Source organism: Amblyomma americanum, chromosome 1, assembly GCF_052857255.1.
Source record: "Amblyomma americanum isolate KBUSLIRL-KWMA chromosome 1, ASM5285725v1, whole genome shotgun sequence".
Classification (NCBI taxonomy): Eukaryota; Metazoa; Arthropoda; class Arachnida; order Ixodida; family Ixodidae; genus Amblyomma; species Amblyomma americanum.
The window spans coordinates 370453263-370481257 of NC_135497.1; the positions used below are offsets into that span (position 1 = coordinate 370453263).

A 27995-nucleotide genomic window follows, 5' to 3' on the forward strand; every position below is an offset into this window, starting at 1 on the left:
GGGACGATCATAATAAAACTTAAAAGGAGGACGCCGACCAAAAGTAAAAAACAAAAAACAACAAAATGACGTTTCGGCTCCCGTACGGGAGCCTTGTTCACAATGAGAAGGATTAGAAAGTGCAACAGGATTAAATACGTTTGAAAAGAGGGCGCAGGGAGCGTGCGTATACAGGAGTTAGATTTCCAGTGTTGCGATTGAGGGTGCGATTAGTCGTTTGAATGAATAATGATTCGAGGTGAAGGCGACGGTACAGATTCTTTTCAGTTGCCAGCACGTGTGCCCCACCCCAGTCAATATCGTGGCCAGTTGATACGGAGTGATCGGCGATAGCATTAGAGTTCACTTTTTTGTTTTTAACGTCATTACAATGTTCTTTTAGGCGTCTATTAAAATCACCAGTCTCGCCGATGTAGACGCTGTCACAATCAGAGCAGGGGACGCTGTAAACAACGCCAGGGTACTTTTCTTTGGGGAGAACGTCTTTGACGTTAACCAGCGCATGCCAAAGTTTCCTTGTGGGGACATGGGCAACGTGAACTTGGAATGTGCGCAGAATACGCGCCAAGGCTTCGCTTATTCCAGGTGTGTAGGGAACAGCGGTTTGTTTCAGAGGGGACAACACTGGATTTTCACGTGTGGGGCAAGATAACTGCTTTTCAGCGGATGCCACAAAAGCAGCTGGGTACTCGTCTCGCGTGAGTTCTTGCCGTACAGTACCAAAGTCGACTGCCCGATCTTCAGGAAAACTGCATATGCGTTCAGCGCGTTTGAACAAGGTTGTGGCAACAGATTTCTTTTGATTAGCCGGGTGCACAGATTTGAAGTTAAGGTATCTTCCGGTGTGGGTGGGTTTCCTGTAGATGCTGAATGATAGCTTTCCACTGTTTCGTTTTACCAATACGTCCAGGAAGGGCAACGCGCCATTAATTTCTTCTTCGACAGTGAAATCAATCGCTTCTTCAATGGAATTTAAATGGGACGAAAAGGCCAGCAAATCATCTTTCCGAATGAGGCAGAAGCAGTCATCTACATATCTAAGAAAGATTCTTGGCGGTGATGGGGATGTTTCAAGGGCACGGCGCTCAACAAATTCCATAGTCAGATTCGCAACAGTCACTGAGATAGAGGCGCCCATTGGTGTGCCCTGAAGTTGTCGGTAAAAAGAGCCTTGGAAGACGAAATAAGTGTTGTCCAGGCAGAACTGTAAGAGCCTGCGGAGATCTGGAATGTCAATGGGGGTCCTTTGTGGTAAACAATTGTCAGCTTCAAGGGCAGCAGAACACACTTGTATGGCGAGGTCAACGGGAATGCATGTGAAAAGCGACTTGACGTCAAACGAAACCATGTACTCGTCATCGTCCGGTGATACGTCGCTTACCTTCTTGATGAAGTCAGTCGAGTTGCGTACGTGTGTTGAGCCGAGACCGACAAGTGGCCTGAGGATCCGGTGAAGGTAGCTGGATAAACTGTGAAGAGGAGAACGACTGTATTCTACGATGGGCCGCATCGGCATACCAGGTTTGTGCACCTTTGGAAGCCCGTAAAGAGCGGGGGCGGAACCATTCGTGCACAACAGTTTGAAGTTTGAAGCAAAGTGCTTTGTGGGAAGGAGGAACGAATTTGAACACGTCAGAAAGAAGTCTTTGTAAAGCGCGCTGCACCTTTGCGGTCGGGTCCTTGTCGAGACGGGAGTAGGTGGCGTCATCTTGCAGTAGGCTTTGCATTCTGCTTATGTAGTCATTGCGGTCCAGAAGAACTGTCGTGTTTCCTTTGTCTGCTGGAAGTATAACAAGATCCATGTTCTTGCGAAGGCTCCTCACAGCTTCACGCTGTTCAGTGGTCAGTGGGGACGTGTGATGCTGCGGGTGGTACCTGGAGAGGACGCTGACAGCACGAGTCCTTGCTTCATCTCGGCGCGAAGTTTCAACCTGGTTAACTGCGTTTTCCACGGCACACACAAGTTTTTTGGCATCCAGGGTAGGTCCAGTGTTGAAATTTAGGCCCAGGTTTAAAACAGAAAGCTCGGCGCTGTTGGGTTTATAAGAAGAAAGGTTATGGATAACCGTTGAAGGCGCAGCTTTCTCTGTAGTTGAAGGGAGCGGAAGGAGTTGACGTAACTTGTTATTGTGTGCACGGTCAGCGGACCGGGACACCATGGTTGCTTTATGATTGGCATGCAGCTGAATGCTAGGAAATTCCTTCGGGTAGCGGGATTCCAGGCGGCGGCGGGCGAAAAAGGCTTCATTTTCCATTGCTCTAAGCTTTTCTTTGCATTCAAGTATCCTGGCTTGGAGGAGCGAACGTTCAGCCTTCGCAATAACGCTCAGCCCGAAGGGTGTGCAGACGGGACGAATCAAACGAAGCGATCGTGGAATAAGTGCTAAAGACTTGCACGTCATGTTGAATTGAAGATGGCCTTTGAACAATGCGACACGGGTGACCAGGGACACGTACTGACGGATGCTTGTGACGATGGGTTGGCCGTACGCCCGGCGAACCTAGCCTGGTCTACCGGTTCTCCATCCAATGTATCTGCTGACAATATTCAACCAATCACCCCTTCTGCCTCCATGCCTGTGAGTGTAAATGTCTCTGACCCAGTCTCCCTCTCTAACGCTTGTGAGTCAGATGTTGAAATGACAACTCAATCTCAGAAGCGTCGTGCTTCCTCTTCTACTAAATCAGACCATCTGCATGTCAAGACTAAGAAATGTTCATCAGGAACTGCAAATAAATCAGATGTGTTGAAAGAGGCTGTTGCTGCCTCATGTTTAATGCAGTAATCATGGCAGGTATTTCAGTTCTCCAGTGTAATTGTCGATCTATCACATCTTCTTTCCACGATTCACAGCAGCTTATTCTTCATTTTTCTCCAGACATTATTTTACTACAAGAATTGTGGCTCTCTCCAAATCATCCTTTTGCAATTGAAAGCTACTCTGTTTTTAGAGCTGATCGCCCAAACGGCAGGGCTGGAGGCTTGGTAACATTGATTTCATCAAAACTGTACCATCGTGCTAAAGTGTCTCATAAATTAATGCAACCTGATTGTGAGATTCTTGCAGTTGACATCCTTGTGCTGCAGTGTGCCCCTGTTACAGTTGCGAATATTGACTTCCCCGCAAATGTCCGCAGCACGGACGGGCTAGACGCTTTACTGCGCAACAGCAAAAATGTAGTTCTGGCTGGGGACTTCAATTCGCACTATTTTATATGGGGTGTGAGGACAGACTACAGCGGGCAGTTACTTTGGTCTTGGCTGTCAGCAAATGGTGTGTGCTGTTATAACAGTCGTGCCATAACTTACATGAGGGCAAATTCTCAGTCAGCTATTGATTTAATTTTAGCTGTCAGTCGTATTCGGGTATCTTTGTGGTCTACAATTGACCACGGTACGTCAAGTGACCACTATCCAATTACTTTCACTATTGCATGCAGCCCGCTTAGGGCGACTGGTTACGCTCATAAATTTGTCAATACTACACTATTCAAGAGACTTCTAGGTGAGGCCTTCTCGTCGGTTGTTCCCTCAGATAATTCTTACTGCGGTCCTCAAGTTTTAACTTCCGTGTTAGACGCCACTCGGCGATCAGTCTTTACGGTTCAGTCAACCGTTCAAAATAAGACTCCTTCGAACTGGTGGAATGGAGCATGCGAAAAAGCTTATCGTCAGAGGAAAGCCGCATGGAAGAGCCTAGCGCATAACCTGTGCCCTAAGAATTGGATCAATTACAAATTCTTTGCAGCATATCTAAGGCTAAGGATGATTACAGTGCAAATCTGAACACCTATTTGTCCAACCCAGTCAATCGGAAATCTCTCTATCGATACATGGAACGTACTAACGTGCTGCCCTCTTCTCATATCGCTTTATCCACAGTGCTGCCCCCTCGGGATGAAGAAGAACAATTGGAGTCCATAGCTCAGGGCCTTGCTGCGCGTTTTCATGCTCGCACTGCCTTTCCTTCGACCCCATTCTATTCGAGTGCAGATTTTACTGAGGTCTCTGCATCTGATTTAACGTCTATAGTAAATTGTCTGCAGTCTGCTGCCCCTGGGGTTGACGGAGTGACTGTTGGCATGCTGAAGATACTATTGCAAGACTGCCCTGGACCTCTTGCAGATTGTCAACTCGTCTTTGGGAAAAGCCTGGATTCCACAAAATTGGAAAACAGCGAAAATAATTTTATTGCTGAAAGACCAGACAAAGGGTTTTGAGCTCGATAATATTCGGCCGATTGCTCTCACATCAAATTTGGTTAAGCTTGTAGAACGGGTAATTTTTAGCCGCCTCACAAATCATGTTCTGTCTCTTCGAGGCTTCAGTGAGGCTCAGATTGGTTTTTGCAGTGGGTGTTCAATCTGTACCGCGCACATAGACTTGGAGAGCCGTATTAGGGTTGCTATGATGCAAAAAGAGGTATCTGCTCTGGTTACCTTAGATATTGCTAAGGTGTATGACAGCGTTGAACACAGCATTTTGCTTCAAAAACTAGCTGGTGTACAACCTCCTTTGTACCTCTTTGCATGGATAAGGGAGTTCTTAAGCACCAGATCTTTCTTTTGCTCTAAGGGTGCATTAAATTCTAACACATACGCCCAGTCCAGAGGTGTCCCACAAGGCTCCGTTCTTTCGCCGTTGTTGTTTAACATACTAATGCGTGATATCCCTATTCACCCGGAGGTCAAAGGTTATGTGTATGCTGATGATATTGCTTTTTTCGCTTCTGCCAAAAATATTCATATCCTGTATCAATTGTTGCAGGAGTATTTAAATGCTCTTGAAGTTTGGCTCGACAGCCCGATGTTAACTTTAAATGTCAAGAAGTGTGCCGCCCTTGTTTTTCCACCGTCATCCCCTCTTTACATTTCTTTGTCTTATCATTTTATCCTTACCCCGCAAGTTGATTCAGTTAAATATTTGGGTATAATATATGACCCGCAGTTCGACTGGTGGTGCCATATTAAAAGCACTTTGCTTAAAGGTGAGTGTGCCCTTGGCCGGTTGTCTAGGATCAGCAACAAAAAATTTGCTATGCGTCGTGACACTTTGCTCTTTCTTTATAAGGCCTATGTGCGGCCAATACTTGAATTCGGCTCTGTTCTCTTTTCTGGGTGCCCGAAGTACAAGCTTGAACCCCTGTTTGTTATGGAATGCCGCGCTCTGTGTCTTTGCTTCGGTCTGCCTAAATCAGTGGTGAATGCTGTGCTGTACTTGGAGGCGCGGATATTTGATCTTAATTCGAGGTTTCAGCTTCTTACTGTGCGGACGTTTTTAAGGTCTTTGGAGCGTGTTCCTGGATTGGCTAACTCCATTTTCACAACGAACCCATCTCTATTCTTTTGTACTTTTTGGCCTAATTATAAGCTTCCGCAGGTTGTGTTCACTAATTCCCTGCTGTCAAAAATTTCTGTATCAATAAATTCTGTAGTACCAGTTATCCCCATCCGCGCTGACCCTGTGATCTCCTTTGATGACACCCTCCCAGGGAATGCGAAAGATCTGCCTCCCAGTGTATTAAAAAGGCTTATTGAGGAGATAATTTTCCTAACCATATTGCTGTTTTTACAGACGCCTCCCGGCAAAATGAAAAGGCAGCCCTTGGCATTTACTCAATGGCTCTTGATTGCAGCTATTCATTTCGGGCCCCTGGCTATACCCCTATTTTTGTCGCCGAGTTTCTGGCCATTGAGGTGGCCTTAATCAGGATTCCATTAAATATCTCTCAGGTTATTATACTTTCAGACAGCCTTTCCGCCTTGACAGCACTCGAAAAATCGAGGGATACTCCTATGAGCTGTTCCCTTCGATTTTTTCTTCCACCACATATTACAGAAGTTTGTTTTCACTGGGTCCCTGGGCACTGTGGCATTGTTTCTAATGAGAGGGCTGATTTTTTAGCTAAGTCCGGCCTTGGGGGACCTATTGTTCCATCGTACCTAATACTGTCTTCTTGACGGCAGCACGCTTCCAACGGTTCCAGCGCCTCCACTACTTGAGCCATGAGCCTCTCCTTGCTGTAGCGGATTTTCAACACCTGGCATTTCCTTGGAGTGTGCGGATGTGCAGTTCGAGGAAACGTGAGGTGTCCATGACCCTCTTGTGTTGCTGATTACCGCGACTAAATCTCTATTTATGTCGATCAGGGTTATCGCTGACCAACCTTTGCGAGTCTTGTGGCGAAATAGTCAATAGATAACTTTTTCCTCTTTTGCTGGCAGCTCGCTTCTCTCCGTAGAACGTACTTGGAGTTCCCCCTCGCTCGACTGGGGCTCCCTCTATCTATTCCGATCCTACTCTCCTTTGGGGCAAGCGCCAAGGGATGTGCCTTGAAACCTGTCTGCGATTTTATTCACGGGTATATAATTGCATCAGGTTGATTCTTATGCTAAAATGTGAATTCACGGCTTTTTCTTTACCTTTTTTCTCCAAATTTGCATCTTCTTCACAAAATTATCTAGTTACTCCTCTCCTTACCCATGTGTGCATTTGTATCAACAATGTACCCTGGCCAATCCTCCACCGTGGGTACGTGCCATTCAGCCAGAGGCCATCATCATCATCATCAAGCTCAGCTGTGCGTTCTCACGTGCAAAAAATGCTCCATGCGGGCCAGGCATCAGAAACGATGTGGAAAGGATTCTGGCAGCTGGTGACACCCTCGCAGCTCCCGTGCATTTCGTCAGTATCGCAGTGGCCATCAATGCACTCTGTAGTGACTCAAGTGTAGTATAAATAGTGCTGTCTTTTCTTCCCTTCTACGCAGCTTTAGTAGTGACACCGGGAAATAATGACTGGCAATGCTGTACTGGCAAATGAACTGGGACTGGTGGGAATGCCGGTTGCGGACAGGATGGCAGAACCCCTTCCACCACGTTGCAAAAAGCGGCTGCCGAGTATCGCCACAGGTAGGGTCTCAGGCTGTTTACCTCTTGCGCTTCCATGTTTACTGGTACTTTTGGTGCGCTCTTCATTGTTCGTGAACCTTGTGTTGGCTGCACTGCCTATGTGACTTCAAGCTGTGTGCGGTCATGCCTTTCATTTCTTTGGTTGGCTGCTCACTAGTCTTGCAGAAGTGTCTTTCTGAGTATATGACTCCTGAACGTTTTTAGTCTTTCACAGTCATGATGATAAAGGTATGGTTTTCAGAGCAGCATCCAACGGTGTCTGTTGTGTCGAGAGATCTGTTAAAGAAAAACGGTGATATTTTTTTAAGACTTGGGCTGGGTAGAAAAGTATACCATTTCTATAGTAAATAAAATGCACCGAACTGCAAGGTAAGAGCATCCAAAAGGAGATAATTACCGCACTTATTAAGCACAAGTATGCCACTGTGTTAAAGCTGATGTATTTAATGCTTTTAAGGGTTTTAGTACATTCTTTTGTGAAACGAGATTCTTCTCTCGAGCTATGAATGACGTGTTGTTTCTTGGGTAATATTGCATTGCAGTTTTAACCATGTATTTAAGTGTACGAAACTCTGAACGCCGCTAATGTAATCTATTCTCATGTGTTTCTTCTTTAAGACCACCATTATAATGTGAAACATATGTAGTGTACTTGCTCTGGAGGGCTAGGAACTTCTTGGTAGAGTTTTTTTATGGTTTGATTACGATGACTTGGAAGTGAGAATTTGAACTTGAGCTTTGCATACTCCCTGTCAGTATCTGCAGCTTCAAATATAAGTTAGAATTCAACACAGCCTCAATGCCTCGTTTGTGATCACATTAGGATATGTGGGACCATTGTTACTTGTCGCAAAAAAATGTTTTATCCTGGCTTGAGAAGCACTTTACTAAAGAGGTATACCCCAGAACAAAAATATATTGTTATTTGGGTCAGGTGAATAAAAATTTCACAGTTGAGATGTTTTTGCCAGTTCTTTTTAAATCTTTTGCCAATTTTCTATATTGATTAGTTCAATATTTTGCAAGCCATTCATTTTAAAAATAGGGATGTTTTTGTGTACCTACTTGTCTTCAGTATATACTCACGACGGCACTGAGAAATATTTTTTTGCTCACTGTGATCTTTATGAGCAAAGATGAAATTGTGTACCATGTATAAAATTTCTGAATATAAAAAAATAGGCTGATTAGAATGCCTCTTTATGATGGGACTACAATCGTTCCAACAAAATTCAATCCATTTGGTAACCATAAATTGGAATAGGAATAGTATGGCCAATGTGACCATTTTCATCGCCCGCCGAAGTGGGACCGGGGGGGGGTGTTGTAGCCACCCCACTACCAACTACCTCTATTCATCTCCCCATGCCACTACCACCCTCCACAAGGATCCACTCATAACTAGTGCAGCAGCACAATGAAAAAGCGAAGACAAAATCAAATTAAAAGACACAGTAGGAAAGCCAGCTACCTTCCAGAAGTGCCACATCCCCACTCCACACCCATAGCAAAGAGGCTGCCGACCCTCGACCCGCCTCCGTCCATCTTCATCCTCCAGAAAAAACTCTCTCTCATGTGTGTAGTCTCAGCTTAGAGTAAAAGTACCAAAGTAATAATCCAGGATAAATCCAACTGCTCTCACAGAATTTTCGCCTTAGATGTCTGATTCTCCTGTCATTTTTTTTCTTCACTCGTCCTCGTTTCTATGCACTTGTAGTTATGAATAGTGATCGATACCAAACTAACCCAACCCTCTGCACTAGCTTATCCTGTGTTTCTCTGTATCTTGACCGCCATCTTTCGCTTGCTGTTATTTTCATCTTAATCCAAACAAACTGGCCCATGTATAGATACTACGGCTTCCTTAAAAGGGGCGGGATGGCCTCTGCTGTCTATTCTCGCCGCAGCGTATCTGCATCCTGTGAAAGTTTGTTTGGAATTCGGCCACATAGTAATAACGGCCGTTCTTCTCCATTCGGCCTTCAGTCATGGAGCCAAAGTGGGACAAAACACCGTCTCACAGCCAGGTTGGTGGGACAGCGTGACCTCTGCCCTAAAAGTGGGGCTGTCACACCGAAATCTGGCCATATTAAGTGTGGCTGCATTCTGCATATAGTCAAGCATATCTTTACCAAATTTCATTGTGACGTGATGAATGTAAGTTCAGAACTGTCATGCACAAACACTAATGGAAGTAGAAAAAAACACGTTTGTAATTTTTATTTCAAGCTACGAAACTTCCAGAGATTGCATCCGAAATAGGAAGGCTTATTCTCTCTGCCTGCTGCACCGCAATGAAGGGAAATGTCCCTACTGAAATTTTTTGCCATTTTGAAAGTAGCTCAGTAGTGCTAATTTTTCAGTTACTAGGCATTGTTACATCGCATGTTTTAGTAATTTTCACTTTGTACTCTGTGCTGGTACTCTTGGATATGAAAGAGAGAGGCTTACACATAAACAAGCAAGAACCAAAAGGGGAATTTTTGGACAAAAATTCTGCTTTTTATCTGCATATTCCTTTAAGAGTACTTCACAGATGGTAAAGTTTTTGAGTGCATATTGTATGTATTCATCCTGAAAGTGTGTTTTTCACTTTGCTATTAACGCCAATAGCTCTCAGCACCAGAACGTGGCACAGAAGAGATTTTGAATGTGTGTATAAGTGTCCAGAGTCTAAAGTGAGAACAGCATGTAATGTCACGAGTGCGCATTCTGAAGTAGGTTCATAAAATAGTGAAGCCTGAATTTACAAAGCCTGATTTTGCAAAATTTTTGTTATGAAGAAATTTCGATTTGCTAACAGTTTAATTTGCATTTAACGAATTTGATACCTTCGCCCTAGGAAAGTTAACCGCTAAAATTGATTTTACTCAACTTTCTCGAAAATGTGGACCGAAAAAAGTAAAAGAATACCATCATCCCAGCATTCTATAGATAGTAGCAGCAATATATCAGCAATGATGTAGAATAGAGCATCTGCCTAGTGTGGAAAAGGACTGCGGTTGAAATCCTGATGCCGTGCTGTTCTCCACTGGATAAAACAAACTCCGCTTGTCAATGGAATTGCATAGCCAGGCGTGGAGTGCTGCTTGATCTCGGTAATCAGAGCCGACAACTCACTCCCTCACCAGAACGCAATTTCGCTACCCTCCTGTAGTGCTTGGCTACAACCTCCTGTATGAATAAGCCAATTATTCCTTGCCCGCAGTCCCCAGCGGCTGTGGAGCAACTGACCTAGGCGGCTGTTAGACCTGGGCTGCAGCGGAGTATGGTAAGGATCTCTGGCTCTGGACAGGCCACCATTGGGAACTGATCCTGGAAGCATTTAGCGTTAACTTTTTCTAGCGAGGCTAGTCTAGCAGTGCCCTTCGAGAAACTAGCAGGTATTATATGGGATGTCATTGGGCTTATTTAGGTTAGGAGGACAGATGAAGCTTATACAGTGTTAAAGGGTAGGCACATACTATGGTATCGTGTATTGGTGGGCAGGCAAGAGCTAAATGTGGGATTCCTCATCAATCAGAATATAGCTGGAAACAGAGGAATTCCAGAGTATTAACGAGAGGAAGGCAGCTATCGTAATTAAACTTAAGAAGAGGTACAAACTGAATGTAGTACAGGCCTACAGACCTACATCCAACCATTACGACCAGATAGTTGAAAGCTTGTTTGAATACATGGAATCAGCAGTGAGCAAAGTTTTGCAAACTGATTTGCACCTTCGGTGCTTAGGTAGGCAAGAAACAGGTTGGAGACCAGGCAGTGGGACACTATGGCACAGGCTGTAGGAATAGCTGGGGGAGTTATTAGTTGAGTTCGCTAAGAGAAATAATTTATGGATCATGACTACCTTCTGCAAACAGGTGGACAGAAAGTGGATGTGGAAATTCCAAGTGGCGCGATTAAAAATAAAATTGAATATTATGTGCTCAACCTGGACTCGTGCATGATGTGGAGGTCTTCGGAAAGGTGCAATGTAGAGACTATAGGATGATAAGGGCTCAAATTAGCCTAGGGTTGAAGAGGGAAGGAAAGAAACTAGTGAAGTAAAATCTCATTATAGAGTTAGTTTTAAGAAGAATAGTCGAGAAATTCAAGATCTCACTGCAGAACAGATAATCGGCTTTAATCGATAACAGTGATCTTAATTTTCAAGTGATGAATGACATTCTTACAGTTATCATTACGGAGTGCGCAGTAGAAGCAGGCAGTAGAATGGTTAGCGTGGATACTGGCAATCTCTCAGGCATAGGCAAAAGTCAGGCCTATATGTCGAGAGAAAGGTAGGGCAATATCATTAGCAATATGGATAAGAGGGTTAAACTGGCCAAAGAATTCTACACAAATCTCCACAGTGGCCACTGTAATCTGGACGTTGTGGAGAGAGAGAGAGTTGTGGACACAAAAATTGGACATCCCGCAAGTAACAAAAGAGGAAGTAATGAAAGTCTCAGGAGCAATGCAGAGAGGAAAAGCAACTAAAGGGTACTTTCTTGAGCTAGTCAGTACATGTGTCTCAGCATTGTGTCTCTACTTCTTTCATCCTGTCTAAGTCACTCTTTGCCTCAGGCACATAGCTGGTGAGGATCAGGTAACAGCTTATCTGTTGAAGGGTGGTGAGGAGATTGTGCTCGAAAAATGAGCCACCCTGTATACACATTGCCTTATGACCTTGGGCGTACTGGAATCATGGAAGAACGCTAACTTCATCTCAATCCATAAAAAAGGGGGCGTTAAGGACTAAGAACTGGACTGATCAGCACACTGCCTGTTATCTACAAGGTATTTGCTCAGGTAGTTGCTAATAGAATCAGGAAAACCTTAGACTTCAACCCACCAAATAACCAGGCAAGCTGTAATAAAGACTACTCAACAATAAATGATGTTCACAATATCAATCAGATGAAAGAGAAATGTGCAGAGTATAACCATCGTAGCCTTCATAGATTACTGAAAGTATTTGACTCAATCGAAACATTAACAGTCGTGCAGGCATTAAGGAACCAGGGTGTAGAAAAGCCTTATCTAAAAGTAGGGTCATTCCACGCCAAACGTCGCAGGTGTTGTGCTCGACCATCTCCAATTTGTTCAAAAAAATTCATGGAAACTTATCGTAATGTGTGTAATGAAAGCCTGAAACATTTGTGCCGAAAAAAAATAATTCGTGAAGTGAGGGCAGTTTGAATATTTAGAAAAGGCGAGAAACCAGACACTGCTCAATAATTATTAACGAGTTCAAATTTTTAGAACACTGTTCAAAAATTTTTTCATTGACATTTTCATAGATTCCGTCTTGATGTAATTCGGAGCATGCAGCTTTACATGGCATAAATATTTTTCAGAAATCAGAAAAAAGTATGAAACTGTGTCATTTTTGTCATTTTTTTGTTTTAAGCATCAACTTGCTCTCGGAAATTCGGAATTAGCCGTTTTGTTCCTCTAGATGTCTAGTATCTATAATAAATGTTACAGGTGATGAAACTGCGTACACAGAAGTAAAAAAAATACTAAAGTTGCAAAAAGTGCGTTTTGAGCCAAAAACACTTAATTTCAACCTGAGGTGGTCAAAGTAAATATACAAACAATAGCAGGTTACGTAGAATGGTTCATTGCCTTTCAATTCTGAAATTTTATCGAGGTAATTTTTGTTTAAAGCGAGAAAAGAATTTTGAAGTTGAGCTCTTCCGGAAGCTTCCCGGAAGCAGTAAAGTGCCTTGTGTGCTACAGTGCCTGCTGACAGAACATACATCCTTTGTCCGTAAAGTTCCGAGACTGAGTCTATCAAAAAAATTCGTTTAACATTGAAATCATTTGTGCAGCATCTCTTCAAAATAGTCTCCCTTGCAGTCTATACACAGCTTCCAACGCTTCTTGAGGTCTTGGAAACCATTGGAAAATGCTTATTTTGGCAGGGCTGTCAGCTCCTTTGTAGTGGCGTCATCAATGGCCTCCACACTCCCCATCCAGCGACCTTTTAGGGCTTGCTTCACACGAGGAAACGGGAAAAAATCGCATGGGGAGAGGTCAGGCGAGTATGGCAGGTGGGGAAGTACAGTAATGCTGTGTGTGCTTGGCAAGAAATTTTGTCACGCTGAGAGCAGTGTGCGGCCTTGCGTTATCATGGAGGAGGCTCCATTGTCCAGATGCCCATAAGTCAGGGCGACGGCGTCGCAGTGCATCACGCATGTGTTGGAGCACGCGGATATAAAACTCCTGATTTACCGTCTGCCCTTGTGGGACGAACTCATGGTGTATGACACCTCTGGCATTGAAAAAAAACTATCACCATTGTCTTTGTTTTGGTCTTCTGTTGCCGCACCTTTCTTGACGCCGGAGTGCTTGTGGCCTGCCATTCGGCGCTCTGCCTCTTTGTTTGAGGATCGTATTGAAAACACCATGTTTCGTCTTCAGCAATGATGCTGTCGATGAATGCAGCATCCTTCTCTTCCTCGGAGAGCAAATCAGCACTCACTGATCTCATGTGTCCTGGTCCTGTGTGAGGGTATGCGTCACAAGTCTGGCATTTAGCTTTCGTTTCCCCAAGTTCCCACTCAAAGTTTGGTGTCACATTGTCTTACTAATGTCAAGAGCATCTGATAGCATGCGGACTGTAATGGTGCAGTCTTGCTGTACGATTTCTCTGATCCGAGCCACGTTGTTTTCATTCCGTGAGGTTGAAGGGAGCCCCTGCCTTGTGTCGTCTTCCACGGATGTTCTCCCCAAAATGAACCTCTTGTGCCACTCAAAAACTTGCGCCCGCGATAACTTGTTGCCGTAAGCGTCACGAAGGAGCTCATACATCTGTCTGGCTTGCTTGTCAAGCTTCACACAGAATTTTGTTTACACGCTGTTCGAGGTGGACGTCCATCTCTCCACATTCAATGACAGTAGAACGCACAGACGACTAGTGACAACATATTTTTCTACATGTGCTATCTAGCGGCTGCCACAGCAATTAACATAAATATCTCAGGTTAGCCCGAAAAAATGAAGCTACACATACGCAAAAACATTTGTTTTGGGGAATCATTTCTAGAGAAGAAAATAAATCAGTCTCGAAACTTTACGGACAAAGGTTGTATATGGAGCTTATGGCAGTTGTGTTTGTGATATGCATCATAATAGCAACCGCTTGCCCTAATCTCACTAGTTCCTTTGGTAAAAATGATCTAATGAAATGCGTACGTTACATTCAGTAGCCAGGTTTAAGTGGGTTGCAGTGTGTTTCTCATGCAGTAGTCATACCTCCTGGAGCAGTAGCTCTCAGCTGTAAATGTAGCGAGGAATGCATGAACACTAAATGATGTGGTTGAGGGGCCCAGGAGTGTAGATATGCGAGTTTCTTTGTGGAAACCCAAGTACAGGTGGTGACGAGAGCCGAAGAGGTCGTCGCCAGTCTCCACTGACAGCCACCTAACAAGGTCAACAAACCCATTTATAACTCAAGCCGATAATAAATGTTTTCCAATCCAATTATGGTTATAAAAGAATAGGTTACATGAATCATTGGGACCTTGAGTTGGTCTTGCTTTATGTATCTGTTTAAAAAAAATCAATGCTGCAAATATTTGAACCAGAGTATTTCAAAATATCAGACATATCGAACACACAGCTTATCTTCTTGAAAACCTGTGCAAAAGTAGACAGGAAAGTTGCTTAGTAAAGTTGCTCAATTTTGTTGGCCATTCAGTATATTGAACAGTTTGCCATGGCCCTGCAAGTGCCGCTTCTCTTAGTGATGCTTTTTGATAACTTTTCGTGCATGGAGATGGTTTGGCTACACTGCCCTGAGCGCCTTCTAGCAGCACTAATACTATGAAATGTGTGACAAGGTGAACGTGAGGTGTGCTTGAGGGCGGCCTTCGGTCTCTTGTACTCAATTTCATGCTACATTCAATTTCTGCCGCATGGCATAGTAGTCGTGCGGTGAAGCCAGCCAAACTAAAGCCTAGTTGTGGCTCTTGAGGGCCGGCTTTCCTGCAGAAGGTGCGGAAACCAACTGTGCCTTAATTTAACGAGTGATTAATCTCTTCGTAATGTACTGGCAACAGGATTAGACATCTTATGGTAGGCAGTGGCTAGTTCAAATGCAACATCTGCTGTGGCTTTGATGCGAAGCAGATTATGGCTAGAGACAGCTAACGAGTGTTCGCTAGCCATAATTTAGCGCTGCCAGCACGCTAGCAGGCAGTGGTTTACTAGCGTTGATGCAATGTATTCTTGCTTCTAGGTGACAGACAAGCTTGTATTTTGCCTTTTTTTATATACCGATTTATCAACATACCAGGCTGTTTCACGATTCCTAGTATGATATATCCAAATACGACTGTATTCACACAAGTAATCGCTATATTCATCGTGGTGCACAACGTCCGTGTTGTGAACACCTTTCTTTGTTGTATGTATAGGCTGGTTGTGCATTGCTGTCATTGAAAGGTATTCTTTGTGTTGCCGGAAATCAACCAGACCTCCAAGAGTTTTGTACATTTAAGGTGCCAAAACCACACGCACACACACACACACACAAGAGAAGAGAACGCGTGTGTGCGTGCGTGCGTGCGGTTTTGGCACCTTACAAGTGCAATGTTCAATTACAAACTAGCCCAACAAGAAGTTCTCTCCGAGAGTTGCTCCTTTTAGTTCCTGCAATGGGGGCATGGAAACCTTTGTCGCCATGCATCGCGAGACTCGAGTGTGGTGAAGCGGAACATGTGCTTGATGGCAGTGGTTATGTGGGATGGGCAGCGCACTGGTATTCTGTTAGATCCAGAGACTTTTGCAAGGAGCTTCTTTGAATTTTAACCGAGTTATTTCCTGTGAAGTTTGGTAAAAAATATTTGATGACCTATCTGTTGTATATGATCTGTTCCAAGATGTTACAGGGTGTTCAGAAGTGACAAAGCTCAGTTGTAGACATTGCTGGTCAACATTTTTCTAGAGGTCGCATTTTCCTTTATTATGTCATTACACAGTTAGTGCGCAGGTGGGAGCTGTAGGGCAGTGTCCTGGCACATCAGGTTGGTACTAGCAAGAATTTGTAGACTGGGCCCTTGGCAGCATACTGCAATTCCATAGTGCCTTTTTGAGATGATAGTTGCTGTCAGGATGCCAGTGGCACTGCCTTGTGAGTGAGGTCCATAAATTCTGCTGCTTGAGGCCTCACCAGCAATCTCCTGCAGGTAGCACAGCTGGTAGCCAAGGTATCTAGGCGGCTTGATGAAAAGACTGTCAGTGATTACTTGTATTGCCAGGCTACCTTCTCCAATGTGTTCTCACTCATGCAGGCTTCTCTGGTAGTTTTGGTAGCCATAAAGTGAGAAAGACACATCAGTCCTGCTTAAAAAACTAACGCATGTTAGTTTTTTAACCTGGACTGGTGTATCTTTGTGTAGGTTTTGTATATACAAAGCCTTATGTGGTCTAAAGTAGAATATGCGAGCATTGTCTGGGCTGCATGCTATAACATAAAAAGAAGAAAATTCAAAGGAAAGCTGTCCGTTTCATTTTTTTGTAGTACAGTCATACTCTTCGAGTATCAGCACTAATGCATCAGCCTGAATACATCCGCTGCAAGACAAAGGCCCATACCTCTCCCATACTTCTCCTATTAACCCTGTCCTGTGCCAGCTTCGGCCATATTATCCCTGCAAGGTTCTTTATCTCATCCATCCACCTAACTTTCTGCCACCCCCTGCTACACTTGCCTTCTTTTATTATCCAGTCCATTACCATTATTGATTATCGGTTATCCTACCTTAGTATTATATGCCCTGCGCCCTGCCTGAGCCTATTTCTTCTTGATTTCGACTAGGATATCATTAACCAATATTTGTTCTCTGACCCACTCTGCCCTCTTGCGGTCCCTAAACGTTAACACCTATCATTTTCCCTTTCGTAGCTCGCTGCGTTGTCCTCGATTTAAGGTGAACCCTTTTTGTTACCCTCTATGTTTCTGCCTCGTAGGTGAGTATTGGTAAGATACAGCTGTAATGTACTCTCTTCTTGAGGAATATTGGCAAACTGTCATTCGTGATCTGAGAGAGCCGGCCATATATACTCCACCCCATTCTTTTTCTTCTAGTTGTTTCCCTCGTGATCCAGATCTGCGGTCACTTCCTGCCGTAAGTAGACATATTCCGTTACCACTTCAAGCGGCTCAGGCATTACTGAATCGGTGTAGGTGAGCCTTATGTAAGAATACTAGAACATATCTATAACCACTCGACAGCCACCATAGTCCTTCATGAAGTAAGCGATACAATTCCAATAAAGAAGGGTGTTGGGCAGGAAGACATGATCGTGCCAATGCTGTTCACCACCATTTACAAGAGGTGTTCAGAGGAATGGATTGGGAACAGTTGGAGAGGTATTCAGGGGAGTGGATTGGGAACAGTTGGGGATGAGAGTTAATGGAGAATACCTTAGTTATCTATGATTCGCTGATGACATTGCCTTGCTAAGTCACTCAGGGGATGAATTGCAAAGCATGATCACTGACTTGGGCAAAGCAGAATGGTGGGTCTAAAAATTAATGTTCTGAAGTCGAAAGTAATATTCGACAGTCTCGTAAAACAACAGCAATTTATAATTGGCAGCAGTAATGCAGTCCAATTTAATCCCTGCCCTACATTCCTGGCACCGATTTCTGTGATTAAAATTTTTATTTTGTTATTTAACCACTAACTTGGATTATAACGAACATTATCGAGAACTCGACAGATCCGACACTCTCCTCCTTTCTCTTGTCCCATACTTTGCTAAGACTTATTTATTTCAGTCCTTTCTTTTATAGACAATCACTGATTGGAACGGTTTATCAGCCTACTGTGTACAATCTCTTGATCCTATTTTGTATTTGCACTTCATTCTTGCTTGAGCCTCATGGTCTGCAGTATGTCATAAAGAAATAAATTGTGGTCCCCCTTCTACTTTGTGTTAGTGAGATTCAACTGTATTTTTTAGACAAAACTATTTCTTTACTGCTCATTACTGTTCAACCTGAGATCTATGATGTCTAGATTTCTAATAACATGTAGAGCCAGTGTTGGTACTATTAACATGTGGATAACTGAAAAAGTCATAATAGCCTGCTTGAGAATGCTATGATGTTGTAATTTGAGCTGTCTTGTTTATTTTGGTGGCTTGGACTGAGGCAACTATTTTCTGTTCTGTTTAAAGCCTGGTCATGTGTTTTGGTTCTGTTACACATTTAATAGCGCTGTAGACATCACTACAAAAAAATCTCAAGTAATTAGATGTGCCAGTATTTGCAGCTTTGGCTTTTGGTTTGTTATGCGGAGAGTGGTATATTTAAATGTGCTTTCACATACTGAGTTGACTGTTGCATGATCTCAAAAACTTGAGAAATTGTTGGCAAGACAACTTGTTTTGTGCCTGTTTATTTTATGATGGCTTAATAAACTGAAGATTTCATTTTGCTAGGAGATAACTGAGATTTTATACCTGTCTAGGCTACATTTGTGCAATTACTAGGAATACACCGATGGGTCTGCTGCATAGCAGATTGAGAAATGGCACTTGTAGTTTGAGTCGTTATCTGCTCTGTGTTTATATGAGGGTGAGGAGGAAGACGATGGCTCATGCGCTTGGCACATTGCTCGCGGTTGCTCCGGTCGCTGAGGGTCCAATGCATCACTGGTGTGGCTGGCACCATCTATGAGAGTCTCCTGTAACATACTCCCTTTTTACCTCGCCTTTTTTAGCTAGTTTTCCAACAATAAAATCGTGAAGTCTCTTGGAAAGCAATCTTGCCCATTTTGGTCACACTCGTATTTGAGTCATTTCAGGGTACTGGTGAATTCTTTGCTGCTTAGTTTCAGCTTTAGAATTTATCTCCTTGGACTCTGGTTCCTTTTTTGGTCCTTTTTGGTTTCCATTTGTGCTCTTAGGTGGGCTTCTAATGAACGCTCGGTTCCTTCTCGGAACACTTGTCTCCTATGGTGGCCTCATACGATCTGTCGTCAACTCTTTTGGCATAGTTTCTTTCATCCATGCTCCACTTCTGATGGAGCGGACAGTTACATCTTGTCATCCTTTCAATGTTGGCAAGTCCTTGGCATGCCTGTTGCGATTAAAGATTGTTCTTTGCCTTCTTTCATGTTTCTTGCCAGTTATGCTCATTGTTTTGGATGTCCTGCCATGTCATGTATGTGTGTGATCATCTAAAAAAAGTAGCACTGAATTACTTTTCTAGATAAAAAATGCAGATACTGTACATAGCTCTTACTATTGCACCACTGAGGTCTACCCACACTGACGTGCTCCAAGGCTGTGGGAGAGCCAGACCAAGACAGAAAGATGAAATGCAGGAATGTTCTCCAAAGCTGCCCTGTATTTAAAATGGCTGCTTTGACCTTGAATTGTTTTTCTTTCTGTCTAGAAACAAAAATGGGCAGTATCTGATTTGCTGAAGGGTATTTTTTTGATGGAGACTGCCATTTTTATGTTGCTCAAAAATTATGAGCAAAAAAAGCAGAGAATTTGACGCGGTACACAAAATGAGTGCTAATAGTGATTTATCTTTGCTGCAAAAATTCACAGGCACAACTAATTACATTATGCGTTGGTAATGCGATAGCATTCAACGCTGTTGATGCCTTTGCTGGACTTCAGTGGTGGGGCTTGTGAGACTCAGGTTGCTGTTCCCATGCAATGCTTTTCCTGAGCTGTGCCCGTACACCACCTGCTACGGTTGACGGCAGATGGTGGCAGGCGATGCAGCCCGCCACCTGGAAATTATGTGATGCCACTTTGTTGTCTTGATGAGGCTTCTAATGCTATCGTGTTTAAAAAATAACCCGAATTGTGGAACTTTGGTGGAATAACGCAATTTGTAACCGAATTTGAACACAAATTATAGTGCCTGCAGTGGTTAGTTTTTCTTTGTTTTCACATGTCCAATGAGGAGCCCTACTCTGAATAATCTAGGCAAGCTCTTTGTCCATGCTGGTGCTCTTGGCAGTACTGAGTTATGCTGTGTTTGTCTATGCTTTGTCAACATTTTTTTTTGTGCTCTGTTGCATTCTGCAGGCCAAGGCACAACCACGGCCAATGCGCCAGCCAATGTTGCCACACAGCAAGCCACCACAACCACTTGCGAGACGCAACGGGATGTCAGGCACATGTACAGAGAGGGTGGTGGCCATTCACAGGGCATACTGGGCCTGTTTGGCTGTATCAGTGCAGTATTACCTTTGTGGAAGGCAGTTTGACCTCGTAGCCCTGCCAGTACCTGGGGTTGGTGTCCGGGCCGTGAAGTCGATCTTGAGTTCTAGCCCTAATCTGCAGCTTAATGGTGTGGCCACGGAGTGGCCCATGACCTGTACCCAGCGTGTCACCATTCTCATTGCTATGGCCAAGGTACAGCTGCACCATATGCCTTTAATCTAATGATAATAATCTGTTTATTTGTTTTTTTTTTAGTTTTCTCAATGCCCGCTTCTGCAGGCTTGAAATAGGTTCAGTAAAAGTTTTGTAAATTAATTGTGACTGAAGAAAGCTAAAGTATGAAGTTTTAGCTTGTGAATTTCAAAATGGCACCTGGTTTTAAATAAAATAGGCATAAGAAAGTCTCATTGTGAGGTTCCTAGCTCATTGCAGTGTGTAAGGTTACACCCAGTGACCCAGGTGTTGTATTGTGCTGACTTTTTCGTTATTTCACATCAGTAATATGGAAAGCACATTCATGCACCCTTTATAAGAAGACATAAAAATAACATGCATAGTTTTGGTATTCAGAAAAAGCCTTTGTTGAAACCGTTTACAAACGAGCTGAAGTTCAGCGCTTAAAATTTATGTGACTGTTTTAATAAACTTAGAGGCAACCACTAGTAAAGTATCATCAGCATGCATAATAGCGCGAGTATTACTTCGCCTGTCAAATAGATGGTTCATGTAGAGCATGAAGACTGTGCGCCTAAGGACTGAGTCCTGCAGAGTGCCCACAAATATAAACATATAGCACTTTGCCTGTGTGTGCCAGTGGTAATGCTCTGGCACGCCCGTTCAGGTAACCTCTGAAGAAATCAAGAACAAACAGCTGAACCCATATTCGTGTAAGATCTTAAAATCTGCAGTGCCGAATGCTTTTTTTAACATCCAGGAATACACCGATAGAAATATTGTTATACCTGAGTGCCTCACTATTTATGCCGGTCGCGGAAAGGACAGCTGTGATGGTCGGTCTGAATTTCTGGGAGGCCTGCTGGAATGATGACAGGATGTTATTCTAGTGCGAAATTGTGTAATTCTATGAGTGGTCACTTTTTTGAACTGAGTATTCACACAGCTAAGGAAGGATAGTAGCCTACAATTACCAAACTGATTAGGATTTCCACTTTCTGTCGATAGGATTGAACCACCCTTGCAAGCAATAAAATTGCAGGATAAGTACTGGACAGAAACGTTTAAATAAATAATGAGGCTAAGGCTATTGGACCTTCTGCATATCTACAAACTAATGAGATTACAGTGCAGTTGCTAGCATGCTCGCGGTAGGCAAGAGGAAAAGGCAGTGGCGTAATGGGGAGGGCATCACAAGGGCTTTTGGAGGCTTACAGGCGCTGCTTTACTTTCTTAGAATCACAAAAGGGGCCGAAATGCACGGGCGTGTATTTAGCACATACGGCTGTTCCGCGAAATACCTTGGCAATGTGAATATTCTATGTGAGGTTGCTAAAAAAAAAATAGCTACCGTTGATTTGTGCGCTAACTTTTGAACAAAATTACCAGGTTGACGCTCTGTACCGTCCGTCTTGGCTTCATTTCAGGATGGTAATTGGGAGTAGCGCTGGCATCGTCTTGGCCAAACAATATGCTCTCACCACCTGTGGACACACCGTCCCTGTGTTATGTTGTCAGCACAGCACTTAATGGACGCTGGAGAATTTGGCCACGTCTGCTCATGCATAGACAATGCACCTGGACATGTGCCTACCTAGAGGATGGCAGCTGTGACCTAATGAGTCGATTGGTTTAGCCATTTTCTTCACAAATCAGTTGACTATTAACTTAGCTATTTGAACTATGGCTGAGGCCGAATAATACTGCTCACTTGTAAACTGTGTTGCAGACACAGCTAGATGTATTCACTTTTATTTTCCATGTACTTTATTGTATGCATTGTCCACTACTATCATTCACTGGCAGAAATGAATAATGCCTTGCAACTCAAACGATACCTGTCCATGGCTGCCACCTTGCACACAGGCTCATGATCACATGTACCGCTTCATGAAATACAGTCGAGCCCACTTTTAACCATTCGTTATATCCCGAAGTTCGTAATAAGTGGGCCACAGCTTTAAAGACAGTTGCTTGTCAAAACACAAAATTTTTCTTTGCGAAAAAGTCCATGATGGACGTCTGCTTTTGCAGCGTAGATCCGATGAGGGAGGCTTCCAGTTTATTTAAAGCAAAAGCGTGCTCTTTGCCAAGGCCCTTGGCATAGACGAGTTGTCTGACGCTATGTAGCCCATTGCTGCAGGCACGCTTATGGGTGCTGGCTCCGAAGTTCCATCCTCATCTGATTCCTCCGCGTCACTCTCGTCTCGCACTTCAGAACCGATGACCTTGTCTGTGCATGGTTCCGCTGTGTCGGCATCGTCATAGACAGAAATAAGATCATTACAACCAGTGTCATGACCTCTCATTTTTGGAGTCGACCACTGCCACAAATCGCCGCCGGGCTGGCCATCTTCCGAAACATCAGGCCTGGCATCAGACACTGTGTCGACGAAGCCAGCCTTGTGGAAGCAGTTCTGCACGCCAGTGGCCGTCACCTCCACCCTGGCCGCTTTCATTATCCCTATCGGTGAATACAATACAAATGGGCATGGTGTTCCCGTCCGCCATCCCGAATTACAACCAGGGCCCAAGACGTGAATGAAGCCAATGAAACGTCCGCACCGCAACATGAGGGACAAAAGCGCGCCCCCTGTGCACGTTGCACGTGCACAGGGGGCAATCAAGCCAATCAATCTAAAAATAGACTCAGTGCGCCAGAGGAGAGACCAATGAGGGGCATCCGTGAGCATCAGTGCAGCCATCTCTTGGCTCTCACGGAATGCCTGCTTCAAGGAGCTTGGCCTCCGCGATCGGTACCAGCGGCGGCGGCGCGGTTAATTAGGGGGGTCACGCGTGGATTTGCAAGAGTGAGGAGAGAAGAGCGGAGTTGCGAGGAGGGGATGGAGGGCGACCTTGGAATACGCATCGGTGGAAAAAGGGTAGCTCGCTTGAGAGCGGCACGAAACAGGGCAGTCAGTTTGCCTGCAATGAGGCACAGGAAAACATACCGCGCGGCGGGCACACAAAGGGGTTGGAGGCAGGTTATCTCGCATCACGGCGCTAGTTTACGTCGTCCGTTTGCTGTAACCGATCAGCAGGGCTTAATGACGTTCATTATACGTGTAATTTTGTGCCATTGAAACAATGTATATTTTGACGGTCATGCAGGTCTCGTTTGTTATAAGCGAAAGTTTGTCTTAAGTGGAGCCATTATATGTGGGCTTGACTGTAGTGCCAGATAACTCATCATGCAATGAAAAGAGCTGAACGTGCTTATGTTGCTTTTTGCACTTGTTAAAATATGCAGTTCATACCAATATAGCTGCATAAGAACGACAAACTTTAAGCATGTCACAGTAAAAAATCGTCATCAACCTGACTATGCCCACTACAGGGCAAAGGCCTCTCCCATGTCTCTCCTACTACGATATAAACGCGTGTAAGGACCGCACTTTTTTTCCAGATTTGAGGGCCGGTTTTCACGGTGCGGCCCATACAAGCGATGTGCGAAAAAAAGTTTTTAAAGTAAAAACAACAATCAGGGAATGATCGGCATTTATTCTATGTTGAATCGTCACTCGCAGAGTATTCCGACTTCGACCTGGTGCTGTGCTCTGGTGCACATTCATCCCACAACTAGTGGCGCAGCATTTCCGCTGTCAACACGTGGCCGTTCCGCGCTTCCATCACTTAGCAGAGCAGGTTTTCTTCCAGTTCAGGAAACTTGCACGGCTTTCCTCGGAAAGCGTGCTTTTTACAGCTTGTGTTCCTCAGTGCATCCTTTTGGTTGCACCAGCGTCGGACGCACTTCTCGATCATGTCGAATTTCCTGCCCGCCGCATGCTTGCTGTGTTCGACAGCAAACTCTTAGCCATGTAGCTATTAAGGTGCTTGCCTCATCATGCTAGAACTGCAACGCTTGGCGACAGCACACGAAAGCCACAACAACGGTGAACTACCACGCTACCACAACTACCGTGCCTTTGACAGCCGCAAAAGGGTGGTGCTGGTGATACTGATGCCGATATGGATAGTGGGAGCTCGCAACGGAGGAAAAAGTTGACGATAAGCCGCCGCCTCGGGCGCCATCTGTGGGTGGCACCTGAAAGCTCCTGTGTTGTCTCCGCGATCAAGTGCACCGTTGCTCGCAGCCAGAGCTGATCGCGGAGGCCACGGCGCGTGCATTTCGAAGGCTATTCCCGCACGAGTCATGAAAAGTTTGGGTGCGGCCCTTACAGTAATATTATTTTTCTGTAATATTTCCTTCGTGAAAACGGGGTGCGGCCCATACAGGGGTGCTGCCCCTACAAGCGTTTATATGGTAACCCTGTCCTTTGCCAGCTGCGGGCACTGTGTCCCCGCAAACTTCTTAATCTCATATGCCCACCTAACTTTCTGCTGCCCCCTGCTACACTTGAGTTCTCTTGGAATCCACTCCGTTAGCCTTAAGGACCAGCGGTCATCTTGCCTTCTGATTACATGCCCTGTCCAAGCCTATTTCTTCCTCTTGATTTTGACTAGGATGTCATTAACCCGCATTTGTTCCCTCACCAACTCTGCCCGCTTCCGGTGTCTTAATGTTGCACCGATCATTTCTTTTTCCATAGATCGCTGCATTTCCCTTGACTTAGGCTGAACCCTTTTCGTGGGCCTCCACGTTTCTGCCCCATTAGTGAGTACTGGTAAGATACAGCAGTTGTATACTTTTGTCTTGATGGATATTGAACTGCCATCTGAGAGAGCCTGCCATATGTGCTCCACCCCATTCTTATTCTTCGTTATTTCCCTCTCGTGATCCGGTTCAGTGGACACTACCTGCTCTAAATATGCGCACTATTCCCTTACCACTTCCAGCACCTCTCTACGAATTGTTAACTGCTGTTTCCGTGTAAGACTGTTGAACACTACCTTGATTTTCTGCATGTTAACTTTTTATACCCACCTTTCTGCTCTGCCTGCCGTATTCATTGATCATGATTTGCAGTTCACCTCCTGAGTGACTCAGCAAGGCAATGTCGTCAGTGAATTGCAGATTATTTAGGTATTCTTCATTAACTCTTACACCTAACTGTTCCCAATTCAGGCCTCGGAATACCTCCTGCATACAGGCGGTGAATAGCATTGGTGAGATCGTGTCTCCCTGCCTAACACCCTTCCTTATTGGAATTTTATTGCTGACTTTATGGAGGACTATGGTAGTTGTGCAGTTATTACGTTATCTAACACTGTTCTACACCCATATTCCACGATGCCTGCATGACTGCTAAGGTTTCCACTGAGTCAAATGCTTTCTCGTAATCAGTGAAGGATGTATATAAAGGTTGGTTATATATTTTGTGCATTGTTCTTTCACCTGATTGATAATGTGAATGAATGTGGTCTATTGTCATGCTAGCCACAAAAGTATGTATCCTTGGCTGTGATTGAGCTGCTAGTGCCCTATGCAAACCAAAATGGCGCTCAGCATAATTATCTAGCTCTATATGCTTTCATTCGCGCAGGGCAAAGACGAACACGGACAAGCGAGGAAACGACAAATTGACTTAGCTAGGCAGCATCATCAGCGAATGGCAGATTACTTAGACATTCTCCACTAACTCTTATCCCCAGCTGTTCCCAATTCAGCCCTTGGAAAACCTCCTGTAAACAGGCGGAGAATAGCATTGGCAAGATTGTGTCCCTGCTGACACCCTTCCTTATTGATGTTTCTCCACTTGTCTGTGTTCGTCTTCGCGGTGTGTGAATGAAAGCATAAAATACCAACTCGCCCGGCAACTGATTTTGAGTTGCTCTATATGTGCTAGTGCGTGTATGTGCGCAAGTGTGCAGCTGTGGTTATGTGTAGGTGCAAATGTGTCGTGTGTGTGTGCACGTGTTTGTGTATGGGTATGTGTGTGTTGCAGTGTGTGAAATGCCAGTTGGGTATTGACGAATCAGGATAACATATTCCTTGATACAAAAGCTTTGCCACATAGTCAGCGCCAGCCTTTGCGCATTACTACCATGGCCTGCTATGGTATTTAGTACCTGTAAGAAACTATTAGAGGCTCACTTAAATAATTTTCAATTTTGCGCTGGTGTGTGGTGACACAGGTGGTAGAGGTGCTGCCTTTATTGTGTGCGGGCGCAATTACTGTTGAGTCTCCATAGTAGCTGCGGCAGCTGGTATAAGCACTGTCAGGCAGCGCCTGTTTTGTCTACTGTACAAAAAGTCACTGGTGGCATTAGCACCACCAACACATCTTTTTGACATCACACCATAAAAGAGGTGTTCAATACCACCTGTGCTTGTAGCCTTGCTAGCATTTATTAACTCAAGTGCTCTGATTAAGTCATGACACTCACGCATTGAAGTTTCTTCCGTAAGACTTAGACTTAAGAGTTAACCAGTACCCACTTTGCAAAAGTTGTTGTTATAACATATGATAAAAATATTCAGTAGAGGCCAGACCAGAAAGTATCTGGTTAGATGCAATGGGCTGAAATATTTTTACTGTAGCCCAAGTTTCTTGGAGGTACCGGCACATGTGTTGATTTGCTTACTGTACTAAAGGTTTTCTGGGTGTAAAGCAACAGCTTTGTTTCTATGAAATGTATACTGAGTACTGTTACTGTATAAACGCCTGTAAGGGCCACACCTGTGTATGGGCTGCACCGTTTTCCAGAAGGAAATAAGAAAAAGATCCATATGAGGGCCACACCCGAACTTTCTGCGACCCACGCGGGAATAGCCTTCGAAATGCACACGCCGTGGCCTCCGTAATCAGCTCCGGCTGCGAGCAAAGGTCACAGAGGCCATGCCCATGCACAGACGCTTCCAGGTGCTGCCCACGGATAGCGCCCAAGACTGTGGGTCATCATCATCGTCAACTTTTTTGTCTGCCGCAAACTCCTACTATCCATATCGGCGTCAGTATCAGCAGCTCCAGTTTATTGTGGTTGCCAAATGCACGGTAGTTGTGGTAGTGTGTTAGTTCAACGTAGTTAGTTCAACGTAGTTCAACGTAGTAATAGCTACAGGGCTGGGAGTTTGCTCTTGAACACTGCAAGTGTGTGGTGGGCAGGAAATTTGACGTGGCCAAGAAGTGCTTCCGACGATGGTACAAGCAAAAGAATGCATTGAGGAACACGAGATGCAAAAAGCATGCTTTCCGGGGCAAGCCGTGCAAGTTTCCCGAGCTATAAGAGCTGCTCTGCTATGTGATGGAAGTAAAGCCCGCATGTAAAGCCCTCACCCGAGGGCCCTTGAGGTATCTGTAATAAATAAATGAATAAAGTGTGAAATGGCTATGCCTTGACAGCGGACATGCTGCGTGACTTCTTGTAGGATGAGCATGCACCAGAGCACAGCACCAGCTTGGAGTCAAGACTCAGACTCCGCGAGTGATGGTTGAACATAAAATAAATGCCCCTTATTCCCTGATTGGTGTGTTTTTACTTAATTTTTTTTTTGCATATTGCTGGTATGGGCCGCACACCAAAAATTGGCTATCGAGTCTGGAAAAGGAAGCACAGCCTTGCATGCATCTTTGCAGTATGTTACCTGAGTTATGTTTCCTTTTGATGTGCCAGTAATGTCATGCTTTTATCTAGTTTAGTCGAGTATGTGTCATCTATGGGCATACTGGATGCGTATATCCTCGTCTGACCCCACATACAATATACCGTATATACTTGCATTATGAACCCACTTTTTTTTCCAGAAAAGTCGATATCAGTTTGAACGGAGGGTTCATTATGCGGGGAAAAAAAGATTCAACGGATTTTTTTGGAAGGGT

General features: G+C 44.4%; 1 protein-coding gene across 11 annotated transcripts in view; it reads left to right on the forward strand.

Annotated features, from left to right (window-relative positions):
- The window catches only part of LOC144115645 (uncharacterized), a 45490-nt gene extending 17953 nt beyond the window's left edge, over nt 1-27537 (forward strand). For 5 of the 11 annotated variants that reach the window (XR_013311493.1, XR_013311495.1, XR_013311496.1 and 2 more), the window contains 3 exons: nt 6771-6912; nt 16994-17033; nt 19963-20501. Coding sequence is in view for 1 of the 11 variants with exons in the window: in XM_077650084.1 (XP_077506210.1) it covers nt 6805-6912; nt 19963-20292; nt 21702-21719 (456 nt within the window). In the remaining 10 variants the exon portion in view is untranslated. Of the gene's footprint in view, nt 1-6284; nt 6363-6568; nt 6686-6743; nt 6913-10120; nt 10184-16993; nt 17034-19962; nt 20502-21701 lie in introns of those variants that run through there. The other 6 variants (XR_013311489.1, XR_013311497.1, XR_013311491.1 and 3 more) reach the window with 6 other exon arrangements.
- Nucleotides 27538-27995: the final 458 nt, after the last annotated feature.